Source organism: Ambystoma mexicanum, chromosome 3p (genome assembly GCF_040938575.1).
Source record: "Ambystoma mexicanum isolate Mex_15411 chromosome 3p, UKY_AmexF1_1, whole genome shotgun sequence".
NCBI classification, from domain to species: Eukaryota; Metazoa; Chordata; class Amphibia; order Caudata; family Ambystomatidae; genus Ambystoma; species Ambystoma mexicanum.
In genome coordinates, this window is record NC_090925.1 from 781,770,172 (window position 1) to 781,793,151 (window position 22,980).

General features: G+C 46.4%; 1 protein-coding gene across 1 annotated transcript in view; it reads left to right on the forward strand.

Annotated features, from left to right (window-relative positions):
• The window catches only part of LOC138579955 (extracellular calcium-sensing receptor-like), a 160,143-nt gene that overhangs the window by 95,600 nt on the left and 41,563 nt on the right, over positions 1 to 22,980 (forward strand). Inside the window, exon 4 of the mRNA XM_069650180.1 lies at positions 10,030 to 10,153. Within this exon, the coding sequence (XP_069506281.1) occupies positions 10,030 to 10,153 (124 nt within the window). The remainder of the gene's footprint in view (positions 1 to 10,029; positions 10,154 to 22,980) is intronic.

Genomic DNA, 22,980 nt, shown 5'->3' on the forward strand with positions numbered 1-22,980 from the left:
ACAGGAGCAATCATTTGGTGTTATGGAAAGAATGAAGCTAATTGCTTTAATTAATGGATTTTTTAATTGTAAAGAAAGCAGATTAATACTGGTTGTGAATTATCTTTCTATATGAAACCAGAGAAATGTGGATGAATACAGAATGAAAGGGCCGGAAATAAATGTGGATGAATACAGACGGAAAATCCAGTCAATATAAGCCATGAACCGGAAACATTATTCTTGATTGTTAAGATGGATTTCTAAACTCTGACCTGGTGGGCAGACGTTTCGGAGGCCACTGTCGGTTTAGTAAAACGGGGAACCTTCTGGAAAAGCCAGACCAATCTAAGTAGCTTGGCAGGCAGTCAAGACTAAAAGCCTAATCATAAGTTTGGCGGTATCCCAATTTCGTTTTTATTACCTCCGGATCATGGGCTGGGCAGTAACTGTAATTCCCCATTGGGTCTGTTGGACCCAATGGGGAGTTTTTGGCGTAATGACCACCGGCGCTATTACTGTGCGGTAATTGCGCCAAAAATCAGAATTTTTGTGATGCATTTACCCCCAGTTTAGAGCTGGAGGTAAATGCTGTCAGCCTGAGATTGGGCGGTCCTTTAAATGCAGCGGTAATAGCATTACCGCCGAATTTAAGGGCTACCGCCCAACTCGTGTTGAGGCCCTAAGTCTCAGGAGGGGTGAGAGTAATCGGAAGCCCACAATGAGCACACACAGTAAAGAACCACAAATTACTCTTAGAAAAGTGTATATGAAAAATGTCTATACATTTATTGTCGGCCGGACCAATAGACACAAGTACACTTTAGCAATATCAAACAGTCAACATCCTTATACTAGATAACATATATACATTACATTTCCAAATGTGACACAGTTGTAAAACACTGCCTCAGCCTGTAAAGAGAGGGTTGAGTTAACACATTAAGAGCATTAGGCAATTATTCAGAGTCGCTCCCTAACTTTTGTGTCCAGCCCTAAGAAGAGGGGTGTCTTTTGCTCAACAGTACAGTTATGCAAAAAAATGCAGGATCGCACAAGCAGCGGAAAAAGTGGGTCTTCTTGGGAGGGCTGTAGCAAGTCAGGAAGGGGCTTGAGGCAATGAATAATTGGTTTCCACCATTTGAGCAGGGTCTGCCCTTGGCGGCAGAACAGTTTTTAAAAGGTGAGAATAGCTAGGGAGTGTAGGCTAACCCACCCAAGATTGAATACCTTTAACGGATACTCGTCCGTAAAAATGATCGGTTGTGCCAGGGGGCCAGCGGTAAGTGATGCAAGTACTCACCAACCCCCAGCACAGTCCAGAACAAACTTTGTCAGTTTGGTTGAGGTCGTGAGCATGTTTGAATCCTGCAGTTTCGCAGTGCTCCGGCTCTCAACGGCTGCAGGGGAGAATGATCGTCCGTGACAGGACAGTTGCCTTTTCTCAGCTTCCCAAGGAGGTATGAAGAAAATTCCAGTGCAGCAGGCTTCATGGCACAGGAGAGCGTAACAGCAAGAGACGTATAGCATCCGTCACCAACAGGTAGTGATGTGGGAATCACAGATGCGGGCAGCGTTACGCACTCTCCTAATTCAGGGACCAGATGATGTAGGCCTGTGAAATTTTGCAGGAGAATGCCTGGGACCACAAACGAGCAATGTCTCAAGTCTCGGTTTCATACTCGAGATGCCGGGGGTTCTACGGGATACCCAGAGATAGAGCTGGACAGTTCACCGAATGGCCCAGGAACACTTCCGAAGGGGCTCGTTTGGTGGGTAAGCAGGGGGCACCGAGAGTAGTTGTTCCCACTACTCTAAAGGGGTGAGGTGCCTTGGCAGGACTTCTTGATCGAAGAAGAAAGCAGGGGTCTTATGGAACAGCAGAGGGCGAAGGGTGCCAAAACCTTCCAAAGCTTCTCTGGCGGTCTCACCAATCCGATGTTTTGTGCAGGAGTCTTGGCTCTTTCTGTAGTTCGGTGAGAACTCAGGTGATCAACCTGGAATGGCTGCAAAGCCCCTTCTCTTATCCAAGATTAGCTTGGCACCAAAATCAAGGATTTCCAATCGAATATTTGCTCTCATGCAGGCATCCCAGTCATGGACCAATCACATTCCTTTGGATGAGTCGGTCATTCAGGCACTCACACATCCTGACACCAGCAGTGTGGATTTGGACCAGAAAGTCCCAACCTGCTTCCTGGGCCCACACACGTGATAGACAGAAACCCACGAAAGAGACCGGTTTTCACGGGAGGCTGCATGCCCAAATAAGGAAAACCCAGGTTACTTGACATGGGCGAAGGAAAGGGACAAAATGGCCATGGGACAGAACATAAGACTTTGTGGCTCGGCCATTTTTGGACCTGGCCACAGTCTTGAGCCAGACGCTGTAAATACAGTTTAACTCTGCAAAAAGAAGTAAAACATTATGAAAAGTAACTGATGCCACCAGTTTGTCCCAGGCACACTGGTGCAATCACCAAAAAATCCTTCGAGAGTATCTAAGGCCATAAAACAAAAAGGGACCCCAAAGCACGGTACTGGAAGGTACATTGTGCACTGTTAAAAAGTTGCCAAGAAGTGGCAAGATAGTCGTTTCCCAGTACTGACAGTCTGAAGGACGCGTCAGTTTCCCCATAACAAGTGAGCAAAAGCCCAGGGGAGTACAGCTGAAGGCTGGGCTCCCCTGGTAAAAGTTCAGGATAGGATAGCCAAACAAAAGCTAAATGTTTGGGGAGGTCCATAAATGGAGGGAAAATTAAAACATACATGAAATCTTTCCTAACAATGATGCAAGGGGTGGGGGTGGTTTCCGTTAAAATTTCCCTCACCATTTCAAATCCACCTTGCCCATCGACCCTATGGCTACACCAGCTTCTATCTTGTCCATTTTGTGTGCCACTTCTGGTTCCGTTTGCATGTCGTACAATGGTTATCTCACCCATTCTTTCATCTGTGTTGCAACATTGTTATGCTTCATGTCACATGCATATGGGTATGTGCACTTGTGACAGGCAGGTGATCTGGCTACATGCCGTGGGGTACAGTGCTTGGGGGAGTTACATTAGTCTGACATTATTGTGTGCAGGTGGTGAGGGATGGGCACAGTGTGTAGTTGCTGTGGTGGTTGGCATGGGTGAAGTGCATTATGGTACCTGTACTGCATATGCTGTGCCTGTCTATCTGGGCACATATTGTGATGGGGTGTGCTCCATTTGCCCACGCACCACATGCCAGACATGCCCTCACACTCATGCATGCTATCTGTGTATATGACAGTGCATTACCCACTTGCACTGTTAACAATGGACAACCCACCCCCCTTTCCACAGTGCACTTGCTATGGTACTTTGACTCACCCAACAGCCAGGTCCACTCTCTGTGTGTCGTGCCATGCACCGTGGGAGTGGTGAGGTCCGCAGCACCATGGAATTGTGCATGGAACCAGGGAAACATGCGCAGCAGTGGGTGATGAGGAGGTCTGCATCGCACACAACCTGCACATTCAGGTAGAGGTACAGTTTGAGGTTGCGGTAGACCACCTCATTTGCATGTCTAGCCACCAGCTCAACTTGTGTGCAGTCCTCCACACCAATGATGTTGGGCAGGCCTGCCAGGGCGTGGAATCCCACTTTGGTGGCATTCACCTGGGCAGGTGTTCTGGGAAGGGCTATGTTGTCTGACATGTGCTGCAGGAGTGCATCCAGGGCCTGGAATAGCACCCTGGAGAAACAGGGTTGGGATAACCCACGCAGCTCTCCCACGGTGTGCTGAAAGGTGCCAGTGGCCAAGAAATGCAGCACCTATGCTACCTTGAGCAAGGGGGGTATTGCAGTCCTGATGTTTATTAGGCTGCTGATGTCATCATGAATCGAATCAACAATGTGTGTAATGGCCTCCCTGTCCAGCCGATACAGGGTGTGGAACTGTGCTGCACTCTGGTTCCATGTTGTGGCCCTTATGTGGGGTATGGCGTTTAACACAAATATATGGGTGCGTATCCTGAAGAAAGTGTGCTATGACCACTCTAAATTATGCATAGTGGCAAGCTGCATCACATACTCCACAAGGTCCACCCATTAAGCCTTGAATTAGTAATAGAGAAATATGTTTGGAGTTAAGGTGTCTTGCGCTCTGCCTCTTGTGATTGGCATAGAAATGAGTTCAATATGTCCTCAAAATGAGTCTTCCGATAGATGGCTTATTATCAAATGGGTCAGCCGACACATGTTTCAACCTTAGTCATCATCAAGGCTGACAGAAAAATCATAATGCCATACAACAATACATACAGATTGTCAATGAATGTAAAAATAACAGAGAGCATTTCGGTCGCCTCCTCTGCCTCTCTACCTCTTCCAAATCATTCTTATATTGGAGCCCTGTATGCAGAGCCCCCAGTTCCATAGCTGCTACTGCAGCTGCCAGCATGGTTGTGTTGGGAGGTGTGTGGGGTGTGGGTGTGGTCCTTTTGAGAATTGAGAATTCTCAGTGCTAATGGTGTGCAGTTGAATCCAAGTGATTTTACCGAAGGCAAAATTATCACGGCTGAAATATCGGAAAACAAAGTGCTCGAATGACCAAAAGTTCGAACACTTTCTTTTCGGACATTTCAACCCCGATAATTTGTGAAAACACACATTCTCACACACAGACACACAAACACACAGACACAACACACCCATAACACCCCCTCACCCACACCCTCAGCACACCCCCACCCATACCACCAACATAAACCAACCCCACTTACCTTCATCTTCACGCTGGTTCCTAAAGCGCCAGTTCCCTTTCACTTGCATGATCGGAACCGGCGCTGCAGGGTGCGTTTCTTTTATTTATTTATTTTTTAAACGGATGGCTGTGGGGGTGTTCCCTGCAGCCCCTGCTCACTATACCATAAAGTATAGTGAGCAGGGCAATGCGGGGGACAGCCCTACAGCCCCCATGTTTTTTTTCAATGCTACCACCAAAGGATCGAACTTTTGGTGTTCGATCGTTTGGTGATAGTATTTTTAGAACTTTTGGTCGTTTCGACCTTTTTTTCAGTCAATTCGACCTAAACTGTGCAGTTGAGCTGATTATGTACACCTGTGGCTTGTTGCTGCACTCCTGAGACTGCTTTCTGCCTGATCAGTGATGCGGGTGTTTCCGGTGCAGTGATCACGGTGGCACTAGTGTTTCCGTGTTGGCAGTACTCAGAATGTGCCCATATGACTGCCATGCCGGTGTTTCAGGCACGGGCTCCGGGTGCGATCGCTGGTCACAGTCACTGTGCTGCTGGCAACTGTGGCCCTGTGGGTCTTGCTTGAGGTCACAGTGTTTCTAGCACCGCAAGTCGTAGTGAGGTGGTCCGGAAAAGGGTGCTGGTACAGTGCGACCCTCACTGCTATTTCCGGACCACCACACTAGTAATGAGTCCCCAGGACACAGGTGTACCGAATTGGAGAGAACGAGAGAGCAAGAGAACAGAAAGACACCTGACGGATGCTGACACTGTGGAGGACGCCGAAGGTGAGCAGACTGCAGTGCGCAGTGCAGAGGCCAGTGGACACAGTGTGCAGAGGTTGGGGGAAGTTCACTACTTTTCTGTTTCAGGTAGCCAAAGCTGCCAAAGACAGAGGAAGTAAAGCAGGAAGCCAATAACTCACAAGGTGCACTGCCAGTCAATGGAAGGGGAGCACAGATGCCGGTGAAACACGTGGAACGTTGAAGATGCCGCACAGATCCGGTAAACTCAGGGAGAGTGAGCGGGTTACCGGGGCGTTTCTGGTTCAACGCTGTGCACTGCACACTACTTGGGAGAACCTGATTAAAGGCAGTACAATTATTGTTGATCGGAACATTGTTGGGAGAAAGAGTCCAAGTAAAGGCAGTGCAATTCTTATTGATGCAGACTTTGTTGAAAGAAAGTGCCTAAATAAAGACAGTGCAATTATTACCAATGAGAACATTGTTGAGAAAAAGAGCATAAGTAAAGGCAGTGGGACTATTGCAGACACAAACATTGTTGAGAACAAGACACTAAAGGCTGATGAGTTGATTAAGAAAGGGTCGCTGATCCAATATTGGAGAAGTGTTGTGAACTGGATAAAAGAGAAACTGAAGAGAGAGTGGCAAAGCCCTGGTAGGTCAGTGAACCAGACACGCAGTGAGTCTGAGACTCACACCCAAGCAAGAAAGTGATGATAACCTGTAAGGTGACTAAACCAGGGCTAAGAAAATAAAGGATAAAAGGGGAAGGTTCATACCCCTTTTCAGGAACAAGGAACAATGCACTGGTAGGAGAGTATGACAGGGAAAGGAAGGGGGATTGAAAACGTTTGTAACAGAAAAGGGAAGACTCATACCCCTTTAAGGATTCAAGAGAACAATGTTGTGATTCAAGACAACTGTGCTTTGATTCAGGAATTTTCTATAATTTTAGGGAGGCCCAAGGGAATAGTTTTCCCCCTTGAACTGTGATCAAATATTAGCAAAACCACTTGGCGAAATCGAGGGTTACGGAACCCCCTTTCCTAGTGGAACTTTATTTGTTTTCAGCACCTTATATCTTTATGTTTGAAATTTAAAGAGAAAGCTGTAAGTCTATAGCTCACATAAATCCCCATTTTCACCTCGTATTCAGTAAGAGTGCAAGGGTCAGTTTAGAAAATTGGACACATGACTGAAGACACTTTGGGCCTCATTCTGAGTCGGGTGGTCCAGTAAAAAAGTGCTGGTATTCATGGATACCAGCACTTTACTAGACCGCCCGACAACAGGTTTGTCGGTGGGACACCTGGGTTACCTCCAGCTAAAAGCTGGAGGTTAGTCAGGCACCCTACCGGAAATAAAAGCCATCATTACCAGCACCGGCATTGCCTTTGGCGGTAATGATGGCAAATCCCCTCATTGAGTAGGAAAGTCCATTTGAGCCAAGTCACACATTCCACAACGCCACCTAGTAGCAATCGCTCGAAGTTCACCTCCAGCTCTGAGCCACAACTGCAACGCATTGTGGGTATGCAAATTAGCTCAAATACAAACCTAGGTGGTGTCATGGAATGTGTGACTTTGCTCAAATGGACTTTCCTACTTTCACATTTCAGGTGAACATTTTTTTCAAACCTTTTTAAACCCACCATCACTTTCTTGGTGATGTGAAAACATGGTCAAATGCTCCAACCACAAAGCTGTCAGGACTATACTGCACTGATGATTCCTAATAAGGGTGAAACCAGGTATGTAGTTGTCCTGGCATCTTTGCAAATGTCTGTCTTGGATTGATTAAGCTGTTATTTATTGATCGCTTGTTAGACGCTTATACAGTAAATATTGTTTCAAAGCGCCCACATGGCAACATGGAGGGGACAAGGGATGAGAAACAATTAAAATACATTAGAACATATTAAATACAGTGGGGAAGGACAAACCTACTATGCCTTGTGAGTGTTCAGAATGTGCAAGTGCAGAAGGGAGATGGAATGGAATAGTTGCTGGGGTGCTCATGGGTGATCAACAGGTGAAGTGCAATGTAAGGTAAGTGCGAGCCTCCAAGGGAGGAGGGTGAGCTGAGGCAAGTGCTGAGGATTGACAGAAACTGTAGGGATTCGGTGTGGCAGGTCAGGGCCCCGAGAATGCATAAGGTCCCTGAGCACCAAACAAGCAACAGTGAGATTAGCAGAGGACAGAGGGAGGGAAGCAGTAGGTAAAGAGGAATGTCTTGAGATTCTTCTGGAGTTTAAGAAAGTCCTGTTCAAGGCGAAGAGGGTCGGGGAGGCTGTTCCAGGATCTCCATTTTGCTGGCATTGAGGCAGAGATCATTGGAAGTGTACCAGGCCTGGATGGCAGAAAGGCAGTCAGGGATGATGGAATATGCAAGAGGGTCAGCAGGAAGTTTGAAGAAGAGTTGTGTGTCATCACCATAACACTGGAAGTTGAGAGAGGAGGAGGAGGAGATGAGGAATGAGGATTGCCAGCTGAGTACAGTAGATTTTAAAGTGCCAAGGCGAGAGAATAGAGCCCTGGGGGACACCACAGTGGGAGAAAGAAGTAGGAGAGGAGAAGGTACTCACAATGACTTGGGAGGAGTGGTCAGTTAGGAAGGAGGTCGGCCAGTCCAGTGCCCACTCCGAGAAACCAAGGGTTTCATGGAGCCTTTGTATGAGGATGGAGTGATTGGCTGTGTTAAATGCAGAGGAGAGATCAAGAAGGATGAGTTTGAATCCAAGGATCCGAGCAGTTCTTCACAAGTGTTCAGAAGAGCAGTTTTCGTGCCTCTGGATGCTCGGGAATCCAGATTGATGGTCATGGAGACCACCATTAAGTTCAGTGTGAGCGTTGTGTTGGGACAGGGCCAAGTTCTCGAGTAGTTAACCTTGGAAGGGGGTGATGGAGATGGGGCGGTAGTTGGCTGGACGGGAAGTGTCAGCTGACGGTTTTTAAGAAGGGGGTGCACAAGGGAGTGCTTGAGGGAGCAGGGGAAAGAGCCCGTAGCAAAGGAGTGGTTACTGATATCAGCGAATTCAGGGGCGAGGGAGCTAATGGTTCTGGATGAGCAAGGTGAAACCTGTTTGGATGAGATCTTCATGGAGTGGACAACTCTGGTGAGAAAAGGGGGAAGGAGGAGAATGAGGAAGGAGGAGGTTGAGTGCCAAGGGAGGCAAAGGAGGGAGGGATGGGTGAGGGATGTGTTGGGAGAGTGAGCGACAAGGCTGCTCAGGATGCCCTGAGTTTTGGTGGTGAAGTGAGTGGCGAGTGCATTGCAGAGGACCTGAGAAGGAATAGGGGAGTAGGATACTGCGGAAGGGTTGGCAAGTTCCCTGTAGATTTAAAAAAGTTCAACCGGGTTGTTGGCTGTGCCAGATACCCGTCCCTGAATGTGGGCTGTTTTCCTGGCATGGATAGAGGGTCTTTATTACCTTTTGGAGCAGGCGGCAGGCCAGTTAGTCAGAGGGTGAGCCTGAGATTTGCCACTTCTTTTTATTTTTTTATTTTTATTTATTTATTTTGCATTTATTTACAGCGCACATAACCCGTAGGTATCTAGGCGCTAGTTTCATTTATAACGCGCTTGTTTCTTCTTCTTTTAAGCTCAGGTCTGGGATTCGAACCCTGTATTTTCTCATCGTGGTCTTGCTTCCAAGACCCGCGTGTTGCCGCAGAGGTATCCTCCCTGTTCTGCAGCTCTGCACTTTCGTTTCAGGTTTGCAAGTTCGGAGTCGTACCAAGTCTTGCGCTTAGAGGCGGGTTTCATGCAGATCTTCATGACTGGGGCAAGAATGTCAAGTGTGTTGGTAATGGCCAGGTCGAATTTGCTGAGAGCAGTGTCTTGTCAGTGGTAGAGTCTGAGTTGGGAGGACATGGGGGGATAAAGGTGGAAGTGAAGGCAGCAGCTGACACTTGTTTCATCGGACGGATGTTTGTGAATGAACATCCGTCATAGGACAAAGACAATTTCCAAGAGAAAAAAGTTTGCATTTGAGCTAATTTGCATACCCACAACGCCTTGCTGTTGTAGCTCAGAACTGGAGGTGAACGTCCAGCGATGGCTACTTGGTGACCTTGTGGAATGTCTAACTTGGCTCAAATGAACTTTCCTACTTATATATATATGGGACCGATATTTACTAAGCTAAAATATATGACATAAGTAAATTTAAAATGTCAAAACTCAAAATAAATAATTGTGTGAGTAAAATGTAAGCCATTTGTTTGCATGAAGTTTTACGTACGCTATTTTTTTTAGCTTAGTAAATCCTCAAAATTTTTCTTTTGATATTTACACATTGATTTTGTCTGGTTTTCCATTCATGGTACCTTCAGTGATGGGTTTGAAACCGTCATCCTCTTTCCTTCTAAGAGACATGCTCATTGATATCGGCTTTAGAAAAGCAATGATGCTGGTCTGGACCAGCTTGTAGATCTTCCCTGAACCTACGTTAAAATGCAATACAAATAGCAAGGCATGAAGTTTAGTTACTGGCAACATTGTCATTCCAGAAAACATCTACTTAAGCAAAGGTAAATATTCTAATGTTCATGCCTGACTGTTTCATTGACTCCTAGGTACCAGTTTCCATCTGCAGTGACCCATGTCATCCAGGATACAGAAAATCTAGTATTGAAGGAAGGCCTCGATGCTGCTATGACTGTGTGCCATGTTCAGAGGGGAGCATTACCAACCAAACAGGTGGGCTACTTTAACCATATTGAGGTAGTTGAATAACTAAAATCCACTGAGTTATGTTAAGCAATGTATATATCATATTGTTCCTCCTTGTTAATGCCTCCTGACGTCAGCACAGCATGGACAGATGCTCCCTGGAGAAGCATCATTTGATAGACATTTTAAATTTGCTGTGAAATTGGTAAAAAGTAAAACAATAAGAAGCATGATGTCATAATGTTACACCTTTCTGTTTTGCATTAGGTTGTGTGATCCAAAATCAATACACACCGTCACATTGTCATCCTGCTAAAGGAATCACATTTCTCTTTAAAATACATGAAGAATAACGATGGAATATAAAAAGGTTTTGCAATGTACATACAAATGTGCATACACATATAACTAGAGCGTCAAAGTCTAGCCATTTACAAACAGTACACCATAAAAACATACATTCAATACAATTGGTGGAACTATTCTACTTGGGATTGGTCATTTTGTGTAGGCATCAGAGTTGACTCCTTTGAAATAACAAAATACAAGAATAGTAAAAACATTATGCGTTACAATTTGCACTATAGAGCAAGCAATATATCTTGTGATATTATTGCTTTCAACAAGACTATGGGCCTGATTAATAGAATATTTGCGGGCTGAAAAGTGACTGTGCATACTTTTCAGCACGCAGAACTCCTTTCAACGATTCATTGAAGAGACTTTGTGTGCATTACCGTGGCTTTGCACGGGTTGATCACGACTTTGCGTGCAGTCGAGCGCTGCGCATGACACTACGCAAAGAAATAAATAGTGGGTGGAACCTGCATATTCCCCATTCCCCCTGCAAAATGAGGAAGAACAAGGATTAACGTGGGTGTGTTGAGGGACGGGCCCCACAAAAAAACCACATGCCCATTCAAGCGCAAACATAACCGAAATCAAGGATTTCAACATGCAACTTCATGTCGTTAAATGTCACACGCAAACCTTATGATCTCACTGCCACATGATAGTAGACGCAAAGTACAATGCAAAAAAGGAAACAACACTTGTAAAGAATGCAATGCACACCATTCCAATGTCGGTCAGCCAGGATGAAAGCAGGTATACATGGACACAGAAGAAGGAGGCTGATGTGGAGGGCCCGGATTTTCACCACGCTGTTTGGGATGTCAGAAGACCAGATGTTTGCAAGGTACAAGTCCCCCCCCCCATGTCATCCTAGACCTGGTCAGGGAGTGTTAGGAAGACCTTACATCACCCACCATCTGCTCCCATGCACTCACCCCATATAGAAGGTGCTGAAATCCCTATTTTACATTGCCACAGGAACCTTCCGATGCACCTCTGCCATTGTAGAGGGCATATCTCAGGCCATGCAATCCCGGTGTCTACACCAGGTATACATGCCTTGCATACTTCAGGAAAGGCTGAGAGTCAGCCAGGAAATCTATGGTGTAAAACACTTCCCAAATGTACTCAGAGCCATTGATTGCACGCATGTAGCACTACGGGCTCCTGATTGACGGAGCACATTTACTGCAACCAGAAGCATTGGCATTCCATCATTGGTGATGCAAAAGGAGTCATCATGCAAGTCAACAGCAATTTTCCTGGAAGCAGACATGATAGTTACATCAACCGCTGGTCACCACTCTACTGGGCCTTGTCATGTAGTCACATGACACACTGAACAAGTGACCATGACAATCAATGCCAATAACAACAATCTACACATTTGCAGGTGACAGTGTCTACCCGCTGCCACCATTCCTGCTCACACCATTCAGGAACCCTTACCACAGTAGCCGAGGAAAGGTACAATGCAGCACATACAGCCACTAGGGGCATAGTGGAGTACACATTCAGGGTGGTCAAGTCACGTTTCCGCTCCCTGGACAAATCTGGTGGGGTATTGCTATATGCCACACCAGTATATGCAAAATCATTGTGGCAGCTTGTCTCCTGCACAATGTCACCACACAGCCTGGCATACCAGTAGAGATGCAAGAGGCACATCAGCCACAGGCACCACCCATTAATTCTTTGTCAGACAAAAGGCACAGGGAGATGCTGCATGCAATAAGCTTGTGCAATCGCACTTCACATAAATACCAGCCCCTGCGGTGCACACACAATGAATCCACATCCCTGGTGCCATCCAGTGATGAATTGGGGCCAATCCACCATGCCCATAACAATACCCTGATAATGTGCATCTGGAAAAGGCAAAAAGTGTGTGCCCATAGTCATAAAATCAACTGCACCAACTACTGACACAGTCATAGCACGTTGAATCAACAGTATACATGTTGCACAGAACAAAGCAAACAACACAATCAACAAAATCCCGTACCGCTTAGACATGCCCCACAACAAATAATGTGCATGAAGACCCCCACCAACACACATGAAAACACAAGTAAGAAGGCACAGTGCAAAAAGCAACCAGTAACAAACACATGTGAGCAATGCCCTGGCCACCCTATGCGTGTTGCACAACAACATAGAGGTGGACTTGCCATGCCATACCCTTACAAAACGAATGTACACATACACATCAACATCAAAATGGTATTATGAACTGAGAAAATAGCAAGCTCATTTCAAGAAAGATGCACATCTCACCTCACATCTTTTCCCTTGCATGCCTGCACTTGCTGTACCCAGGAATCAAACCACGTTCCACTTTGCCGGTCTCCAAACCAGCCAACACTGATGAGGTGTTGCATGCAAGCCTCCCACAGCACTGTTCCCTTGAATATCAGCAACCATCTGCCCTTGCAGAATGCCTCAGTCCTGAAAAACAGCACAAGGTCACCAGGGACGTCATTTCATCAAAATGCCAATGGGGTAGCGAAAGTGACATCACACGACCCTTGACCTCTGATGACATCACATGAAGTGATGTCATCTGACCCCACCCCAAAGGGACATCACGGGAAGAATGGATCACCATATGCATCGTTAATATCAGTGTGTATAGGCCCATATCACCAAATTACTGTGAATGCAAGCAGACGTCCAAGGCCAAACGATAATTATGTGTTATTATATAGCACTTATGTTTAAGCGCTTCATATAGAACAAATATACATACAATATTACCCAGCCTGTGTTGGTACTCATTTATCAACCTCAGCAGGAAGAAAGGCTGAGTTGACCTTGCCGGGAGTCGAACCTGCAACCTGCATATCTCACACACATTGCAGCAGCGAGCATTCTATGCACTGAGCTATCTTACCAGCTTTAGCTACCAGAAAACCAGTCACTCCAGCAACAAAGAGCCACATGCTGCTGGTCACAGCCCAGGAGTCTCCATTTAAAAAAAAAAAAAAGTTTTTTTTAAAAAACATTTTAATTTAGGGGTAGCTAGGGAGATCACAGGGGTAGCAAGGGAGACTTCAGGGGTCACAGTTATGGCCCCTGGCGACCCATAAATGACATCCCTGAAGGTCACAGCATGTAACACATCCATGCACCCAATTACACTGCACCCTGTTGTCCCCTGGATGGCATGCAACTACTACAAGCAATCAGTCGCTAGCCTACCATCACCATGTCACACCTGCACCCATGCAGCTGGATCCGCTCACCTCAAGCCAATGTAATGTAAACCGCCCCACACAGTGACACCATCACCCCCCACAACACCTCCACTTCCTGCCCCCCTAAGTACTATGCTGTGAAGGACCAGGTTCCACTTATCCCTTGTCCTGGCGAGGGGTCATTGTGATCCATAAGAACAGGCTGTAGTCAGAATTACACTGAGAAAACCCATTAATAGAGATCCCTGAGAGGTTGGAAACCCGGAACCCGCCGTAAAGCCCTCCCAATGGGCACAATTTGGCATCCCCTGATTAACATGGCATCAGGTCTGTGTAGGAAACACTGGCAGGGGAGCCGAACATGGAATGTCAAAGATGATGATAGGTGAAATCCTCAGCAACTGCAGGATCTGGTAGAAGGCAGCCGGGTAAACAGGCAGCAGTCAAAGAGGAAGACAGGGCACAGAGGCAACAAACAGAAAGGAGACAAGCAGACAATAGAAAGGAATGATAAACAGAGGGCAAGGATACTGGCACACAAAAGGGAGCATGCAACAGGCAAGAGCAAGGGAAGACAGAGCCCAGAGGGACTGGACTGAACGGGCACCAATGAGCATGGAACTGAAGGGAGCAGTGAGATGCACTTAGCAGCAGGTAACATGTGCCAGAATAGCTGCAGGGGTACAGTGCTTGGTAAGACTTGCCATGGCAAACAATAACATCAGGCCTACGGCATGTGCCTGGTGTCCAGGGGTGGGACATCCACCCTGCTGCGGTCAGAAAAACAGGGCAGCAGCCACATGTCCTGCCATGATGTTCTGGGTGTTCAGTAGTCTGGAGAGTGCAATCCGATACAGAGCCAACACGCCAGTAGTGTACTGCCAGCATGGGTAGACATGTCATTAAATGGTGAGTGAACGGGATACCACGTGGTAGGCATGACAAATACAAAAATGAAATCAATGACGTGCCAGCCACCCAACCCCATGTGCCCCTGCACCTATGCAGTGGGACCTTCTCACCTCATGCCAATGGAATGAAAAACACCCCACACAGTGAAAGCCTCCCTGCCACCAATGACACCACAACATTTGCCCCCTGAGTGCCTTGAACTTATCTGAAAAAGGTACCCACGTGTCTCGCATCCACAGCATTCCACCTGAAACAACATTCTAAGCTTGAGTTGCCTGAAAGTAAACAAACTGGACAGTCTTGACAACTCCTGTATGGAACAGGGTGACATGACCGCCATGGCCCACCCAGTGTTAATGACCGGAAGTCCAAATAACAGAGCCTGAGCAACTATCAATCCAACTACACCAAAACTCATTGACAGAGCAATCACTGCGAGTGAAGCACCCACAGCACGAAATGCACTCTGGAAACAGGTGTCAGTCACCCCCGGGATGCGTGCATATGTCGGGCCATTGATTGAAGGCATACAAGTTTGCACAAGCAATGTCAGTGTCACGTGCACCTTTGGTTCACCCATGGATGCAGGGGAAGGAAAAGGGCACCACATGAGGAGGTGAAGGTCTGGGGAGTGGAAGAAAGTGTCGGAACTGATGTGAAGGATGACAGAGGGCAAGAGGGAGACAGAACACAGAGGGATGAATGTGTAGCTGTGAAGTAGAAAGAGAGAGGTGGGAATTGTTGAGGAAAGAGGAGTCTGACTGGTGTGGCGATGAGAAGAGATGGTGGTCATTACAGTGGGTGAGGCCAGAGATAAAGGGGGTTAAGAGAGGAAGACAGACAGATATATAGGAAAAAAGGCAGCATGGTCTGAGAGCTTGGAAGGCACATTGATAGAAAAATAGCACTTGTTGGGGCGAAGAAGGATAATGGGGGGTGAGGAAGAAGGGCAGACTGAGAAGCAAATGCCACCTGTGAAAGGGCAATCCTCAGCTCCTCATCACAAAAGCAACATGCTCAACACACCATGGCATGTAAACCATAAAGAGACCCATGTTTGCAACATCCACGCAAATAAACCCATTCAACCACAACTCCAGACTCTACACCACCCACCAACCCCTCTGTTGGGCACCACAGTTCATGGACACCCTCCAACAGACCACACACCCTGTACAAGACATTTCCCGAAAAGGGGGTTGGGATCATAGGGTGCACTGCCAACACCTACAGGGACAACAGAAGAACAGAAGCTGTGGAGAGGGGATGATGTAACACATGCATGTGCCCACAATGTACACACACATACTGAGCAGTCAGTCTCAGTGCTGAATTAGAACAAGTAATGGAACAAAAGTCATGCAACACATTCAGGAGGAGAGAACATACAGAAAGCAACAATGAATAACAAGTGACTTGAATGGGGAACACAGGTGAAGGCCGCCAGGGCTCCACATGTGCAAACCAGTACAAACCTAAATGCACCAAGTGTGCCAAATGTGCCCTGTGGCATGCATGGAGACAAATGGCCAGATCTGCATTTCCAGAGGTAAGGACATGAAGGGGAGCAGCCAAGGTCTTGTTGATATGTGAATGGGTGTTTGTGCCAGATATGTAGTTAGAGCAGGGCAGATCATGTGAGCATATAAGGGCATCGAGTGGGCTCTGGCACAGGTCAAAGAGTAGTGTCGACAGGGAACACACCTGCAGGACCCCATACGACACATGGGTGGGGAGGAGAAGGGTGGCAGTATGAAGACATAGCGGTTAGTGAGGCAAGAGGTTAACAACCATAATGCAGAGTCAAGATGTACAGAGAATTGAGGTTGTGTATGAGGATACAGTTGTACCATGTGGCAAATAATGCCAATGGCTCAAGTGTAATAAGTGCTGCACATTCCCATGTGTCAGCTGTCCTTTGTGGAAGTGCAACCAGAAAACCAATGCACACGCATGGATGTTCAAGGGCAAAAACGCACACATGCATGTGGACAAACACACACCTGCACTGACATTCACTGTGACAAATGATTTCACTCGCTGAAAATCAAATGTGTGAGAATGCATGCAAAGATTTTGGTGACACTAAATCAGACATTTACATGAATAACAGTGCTCAACCTTACCTGCTGACAAGGCTGGCCTGATGTGATTCCCTCATCACCTCCACCGGAAACTGTTCCTCCACATTTGTGAAATGAAATATCCATCCTTGACTGTGTGGCAGGGGAAATGTCCTCCCTGGAGGAGTGAGGGGAAGGGTGCATGTCCATATCCACATAAGTGGACCAATCAAATTCTACACCTCACTGATGATGCCCAACAAGGCTGAAACACGTGTATGGGGTTACTGATGGTACTCTTGTTCAGAGGAGAATTGCCTAGCATTTCGGCGCTGGACTGCCCCTGGGCTGGACAAAGGCTGATATGCAGGGATAGTTCTCCTCTGTGAAAGGGACAGGGAGCAAAAGACTTGGTAGAGTCTCTCCCAGGGGTTATTCACCCAAGAACAGGTCATTGGGCTGTGTTCGTGCTGGTAGAGAGATTCCCAGACCCCCCTTTGTTTGCATACATTAACTTTGGGTTTCACCCTAAGTTAACAGGGCAATCCAGACGTGGACCCCTTGCTCACTGTTCTTAGAGAGGCAACAGTTTCACCTCACTGATGATGCCCAACAAGGCTGAAACACGTGTATGGGGTTACTGATGGTACTCTTGTTCAGAGGAGAATTGCCTAGCATTTCGGCGCTGGACTGCCCCTAGGCAGGACAAAGGCTGATATGCGGGGAAATTTCTTCTCTGTGAAAAGGACAGTGAGCTAAAGACTTGGTAGAGTCTCTCCCAGGGGTTATTCACCCAATAACAGGTCATTGGGCTGTGTTCGTGCTGGTAGAGAGATTCCCAGACCCCCCTTTGTTTGCACACATATCACCATATGCTGCTCCCACACTGTCTCTCCAGCATGTGCACATCCACCATGTGTGAGGAGCCGAAAGCAGTGTAATTCAAGCGACCAGGCCCATTGCTGCGGGGCCCCTGTTGTTGGCTGCAGGTCTGCAACTCTCTGTTGAACATCAGCCCCAAACTCTGACCTCAATTCATTGGAGGGAGATATTGCAGCCGTAAAGATCACAGAAGTGGGTCTTACCACTGACTAGCCTCTTGAAGCCTAGTACACAGCCGCAGACCCAACGGCCCATTCGATCTGTCCATTGGGGCACCCACCTTCTCCCTCAATGTGTTGTCCACACATGGTCCTGCATCTGAATCTACAGAGTCAGAAGAGTCTAAGGAAGCAGAAGCATGACTGATGATCGCCTGTAGCACCTGTGGATTTTCATGGCGTATGGCACCAAGGTCTCCACTAGTGGACTGACGTACAACCTCCTCCTCTCCCTCCTCCTCCTCTACATCCGCTGCATCATCACCTGCACATGGAAAGGGAACGACATTCTGAGTCATGTGTTTCCTGACAAAAATGCACATGTGCATTAAAGTGCATATAGACACAAAATGGCTGTACACCCATACATCAGACATTGTGACTTGTCACAGAGAGCTCTACGCCACAGATCAATGGTATTTGCTGACATGCACCTCCCCATCACTCCCACCCCATCGGGTCCTGTCCATGCCGTTAGTGTAGACATAGCTGTACAAATGTGCCTACTCATGGCTGATGGGCAATGCAACAAGCATTTGAGACCTTGCTGAATGCCTATCACAATTCATGAATATGCAGTGTCAATTCACATTCTGTGTGATGACAGTGTACTTCACATGACATTCTCATGTGAAGTGTCAGGCAATGACCGTCTATGAGTGAGTGACTGACCGTCATTGACTGTCGCTTTGAATTACACTGTCATGTAACGGGCGCTGTCATCTCACACAATGTGAAGTGACACTTCACATTTTGTGTGTTGGCTGTGCACTATATTCGCCCTGGCGCTGTGTGACCGCACAACTTGGTAGTCCCTTGAGCCAGCTCTGTGTCACTTGTACATACAATAGTGCACTGGGAACGTTGACATTTGCATCTACTACGAAGGTGACTTACTGTACCCACACTCATCAATCACAGAATTCACCTCAAATTCAACACTTCACTGTAGAAAAAACCCTTACCACACCCCAACAACATGGTATTCACTGGTTGCAAGCCAGCACTAAGTAAAAAGAGACATTAATACCAGCACTGTCAGTCGAAGCATGGTCCTGCTCTTTTGTGCACGATTCACCCATGAGGCATGCATAATGGCGAGTCAGCAGTGTCTGTGTAAATGTGCACCCCATACGACATATCAAGAGATGCTTTTGTCATTCACACCGCTAGAGTAAATTCATGGTCTGGGAATCATACGTAGGTGCAACAATCATTCCCTAAATTTCGTGCCTCCTGCACGAGTGATTTTGTTGGGGCATCAGTCTCTGTCTATGAGCATCATCCTACAAAGATGTGTCAGCATTGTTGACCGGGAATTCTCAGACTGAGAACCAGCACTCCCTCATCTTCAGATCTCATGACGGTATCCAGTTAAATTGTCGAATGCACATTTTCGAATGCCTTTTTCTCGAAAACAAATTTGGCGAAAAAAAATTCTGAATGTGTTTTTTTTATTTTATATGGTTTTTTCGGTTTAGTTAGTAAAAAAAAGTGTCAATAGAAGAAACAGGAGGTTGGAGGGGGGAACCCCCCCAAATAAAAAAATTAAAAAAACATTAAATATGTTTTTTTCCCGGCATATTTGTGTCGAGTAAAAGGCATTCGAAAAAGTGACATTCGTAAAAGTCACTATAAACCCTCATGACACAAGGAGCAACAGAGCCCTCATGTCACATCTGAGTTGGTGATGTTGCTGCCATGTCATTCCATATCAAACAGAATCCACATGTCTAGACAAGTGTGTGTCTCAAGGACACAGACAGGGCAATGTTCATGTGAGTGTCGTCAAAAGTGATGTGAACAACAAGGCATGTGTCTGTCAGTTATCGACTGATAACCACATACAGGCCTTTCATGTCAAACTTGTGATTCAAATTTGAACTGCACAATCATATTTGCAATTTGAACATACACATACATGGCATGCAATGGTGACAGGCATACTCATTGGCGTTATTCATCCCCTTAACATTTCACATGGACTGCGTACAGACATTTCAATAGGAGAGTGCCAGACTGTCCATCTTGGAATGATAACCCACCATCAGCTGATTGTATCTATTTTTTGTCTAGTATCTCCCCTTGTAATATACAAGTTAATTAGTTTCAACATAATGCCTGCTACACAGGGCAGTGGTCTGTGGGCACTCATATCCTGGCAGGCTGGTCACACCACAGTGTCATTGCAGGCAGCTTGGAAATGCATTCTGACAAGGCATTCCGTAAGAAAAGGTGACATTACAAACATGCACCTCAGCACCAACTGATGTGTGTGGACAAACTATATCGCATGTACTTGATGTGCAAAGCAGAGGGATAGGCCCCATGAATGTGGCAATGATTGATTCATGTGGATGAGGTATTTAAGTACTGGCACAGCTGTGAAGCCCAGTAGACAGCGATGTGTACTGTTGCACAAACATATGCCACACATGGGAACCACACAGCAATGCAGGCCATGTGACAGAAGTGTTCACGGGAGCAACCATGCATTGGCCAAGGATAGCGGACAACTGCAGCCAGCTGTACCACTACACATATAGGGGTTGGTCAACAATTGTCCACACATACGATGCACACAAATGCCACTCACCAGATGTGCCCTCATAGGTCTCCAAGCCTCCCACGCCTTGTACCTGCTCGCTGATGAGTTAATTCATAGCCTCTTCTATTGGCTTCAGTGTCTCCTCCTCTGCTGGCCCCCCTTCAGTGGCCAGTGCAGAGGCCAGGTTGTCACTGAGCTTCTGCTTAGTCCTTCGTGTGAGATCATTCATCCACTTCTGTACCTGTTCAGCACTGCTCCTCTCCACACCACATGTGTTGCTGAGTCCTGTGACATGCTGCCAATGCGCTAATTGTTGTGCGGAAGTATGGGTGCTGCCTGCAAACTTGTACATCTCATGACAGTGATTCGTTACATGGTCTACGAAGATCTGAAGCTCCACATCAATGAAGCGCTTCTTCATCTGCGGACCCTTCTCCTGTGCCGTGCCTTGGGGTGGAGCCCCATCCTGCTCTGCAGGGCATCCCCTCCTGGACCTAGTGGTACTAGGTGGTGCTGGTTCAACTGTCTGCTTCTGACCATGTCCATGGATAGGTGCCATGTCAACGGTGAACTGCAGCACATCACATCCTCCTGGGGCTGGGGCACATGTGTCCTCACCACATCCCCGTCTTCTCCCTTTCCCTTTTGGGGCCTTACCACTCATGGTTAAGGAAAAATTGATGAATGGAATGCACACCACTATATTGTTCTAGGGAATATTAGGAAGGGAACCGTCCACGTGATGCACTACATAGATGCGTGGTCCAGCAAGGCTCCAAAGTACCCCAAAATCCAAAATATGCATTATGCAAATCACAGAGGCACCCAAATCAAACATCTTGCATCCACGATACCCGGAAAGCTTTTAGAAATGACAAAAGTGGCACACCATATGCAGTGGCACCCCAAGAGCCATAAATCACGTGTGCAATACCCAGAAAGCTTCCAAAAGGGAGGAAGAGCAGGACGCATTATGCAGAGGCAGCCCAAAACAAAAATATTCAGTACTGTGAGAAACCTCAGGGTATTCTCACCACTACTCCCCAGGGATCTTCTGCTCAGCTGGCCAGGGAAGTGCCATTGCTTTTGGATCCCAAACCTGGGGAGGACAAGCGATTGAGAATCACCTGGGTGGAGGGTCCTTGGGAATTGGGGGAGAATACCCCTAGGCAAGACACGGTATGCGCTTTGGTGAAAGGACAACATACTCTCTAAGTTTATGAGTTGTTATCAATGTTATCCCCTTAGCTCTCCTTCAACCTTACACAATAATAGGGCTTGAATAAAAGAGCAAGGCACAATAATTACTACCCTACTTGTACCAACTTCTAAAAAGAGAGTACCTGAAGGCGAGACATGGTATCCCCCCTTCCCTAACAATGATCTACCTGACCTTCCCTCAGTCTTGATGGGATATTGGGATTGTGTCAATCTTATCCCATTTTTCCCTGTAGTTTCCCACCAAATACTAAGACGTAGAAGAGGCAGCTAAGAGTAGTGCACACCTCCTATTGCAAACATCACTCTAGTAGGCCAGGGTTATCACCTTTATCAAAGCCCTTTTCTTCTAAACCTGTTCATACAAGGCCCAACCACAAATACATTTGTAACATATAGCACACAGAGCACATAGAATGCCCTCCAGGTGCAGCCTGCATAAACATTGATAAGTCAAGTTTAATAAGACCACACACTTCCGACCCCTGAAACAACTTTTTTAAATATTGACATGCTTTAATATTTATATGCTGGTCTGAATAAGTAGCTGTCCCATAAACTGTTATCAATATCTGTACACATGATACTAGCCAGCATGCAAATCCTCAGAACTGTACGTTTTTAGCATATTATATTAAAAAAACGGAATGTAGGCTGGCATAAATGCATTTTTACATGATCACACATGTAAAACTGACTCACAATTTTATATTTCAATGTTGTTTCCGACAGCGGAATAGGCTCTAAAATTGCTTAAACCATTATGGTGCTCATTTTAAATGTGAAACTAATTATAGCTTATCTTATTTCTTTCTTGCTTTCTTTCGGAATGGTCTGCTTCAGGGTTTAAGATCGCAAAGTCCCAGTGATCCAGATCCCAAGCCAGCAGTTGCAGACCAAAAGTTACGCTCACGCCCGTACTGTTCACTTAAGAGTTGGCTCCACCCGACATATCTTGCAAAATGGGTGACTCAGCTTTCTGAAAATCCTAATTGAAAAACACATACTCATATTCGGGATTTCATTGCAGAACACAAGCGCATGTTCTCACCAGATTTCACATTCCCCATTCATAACTGCCTATTTCTCATAGATAGGCCATTGTGTCACACAGACAGGCCCCGTGTGTTTTATGCTTTTGCAAAAGTGGCAGTTTTCAACATGGCTGGATGTGCTTACAAGACATCCACCCTCATCGTGGGTAAATTACAGCTGACTGACAGAATGAGTCAGCAAATTCACGCCCATGGCTGTGGCAAGACACAGTGGGCAATGACTGCAGCAGGTTTTCTCCAGGCATGTTTGCTCCATAGCTATACACCCGGCCATGAAAACATTGGAAATATATTATGACAAAAAGCTGAGCTATAGGTATAAATGAAAACATTTAAAGCATGAATAGAAATATAGAAACTGTTGGGTTATAGCTTTATCGGCTATCAACATTAATCTTTTTGCATTA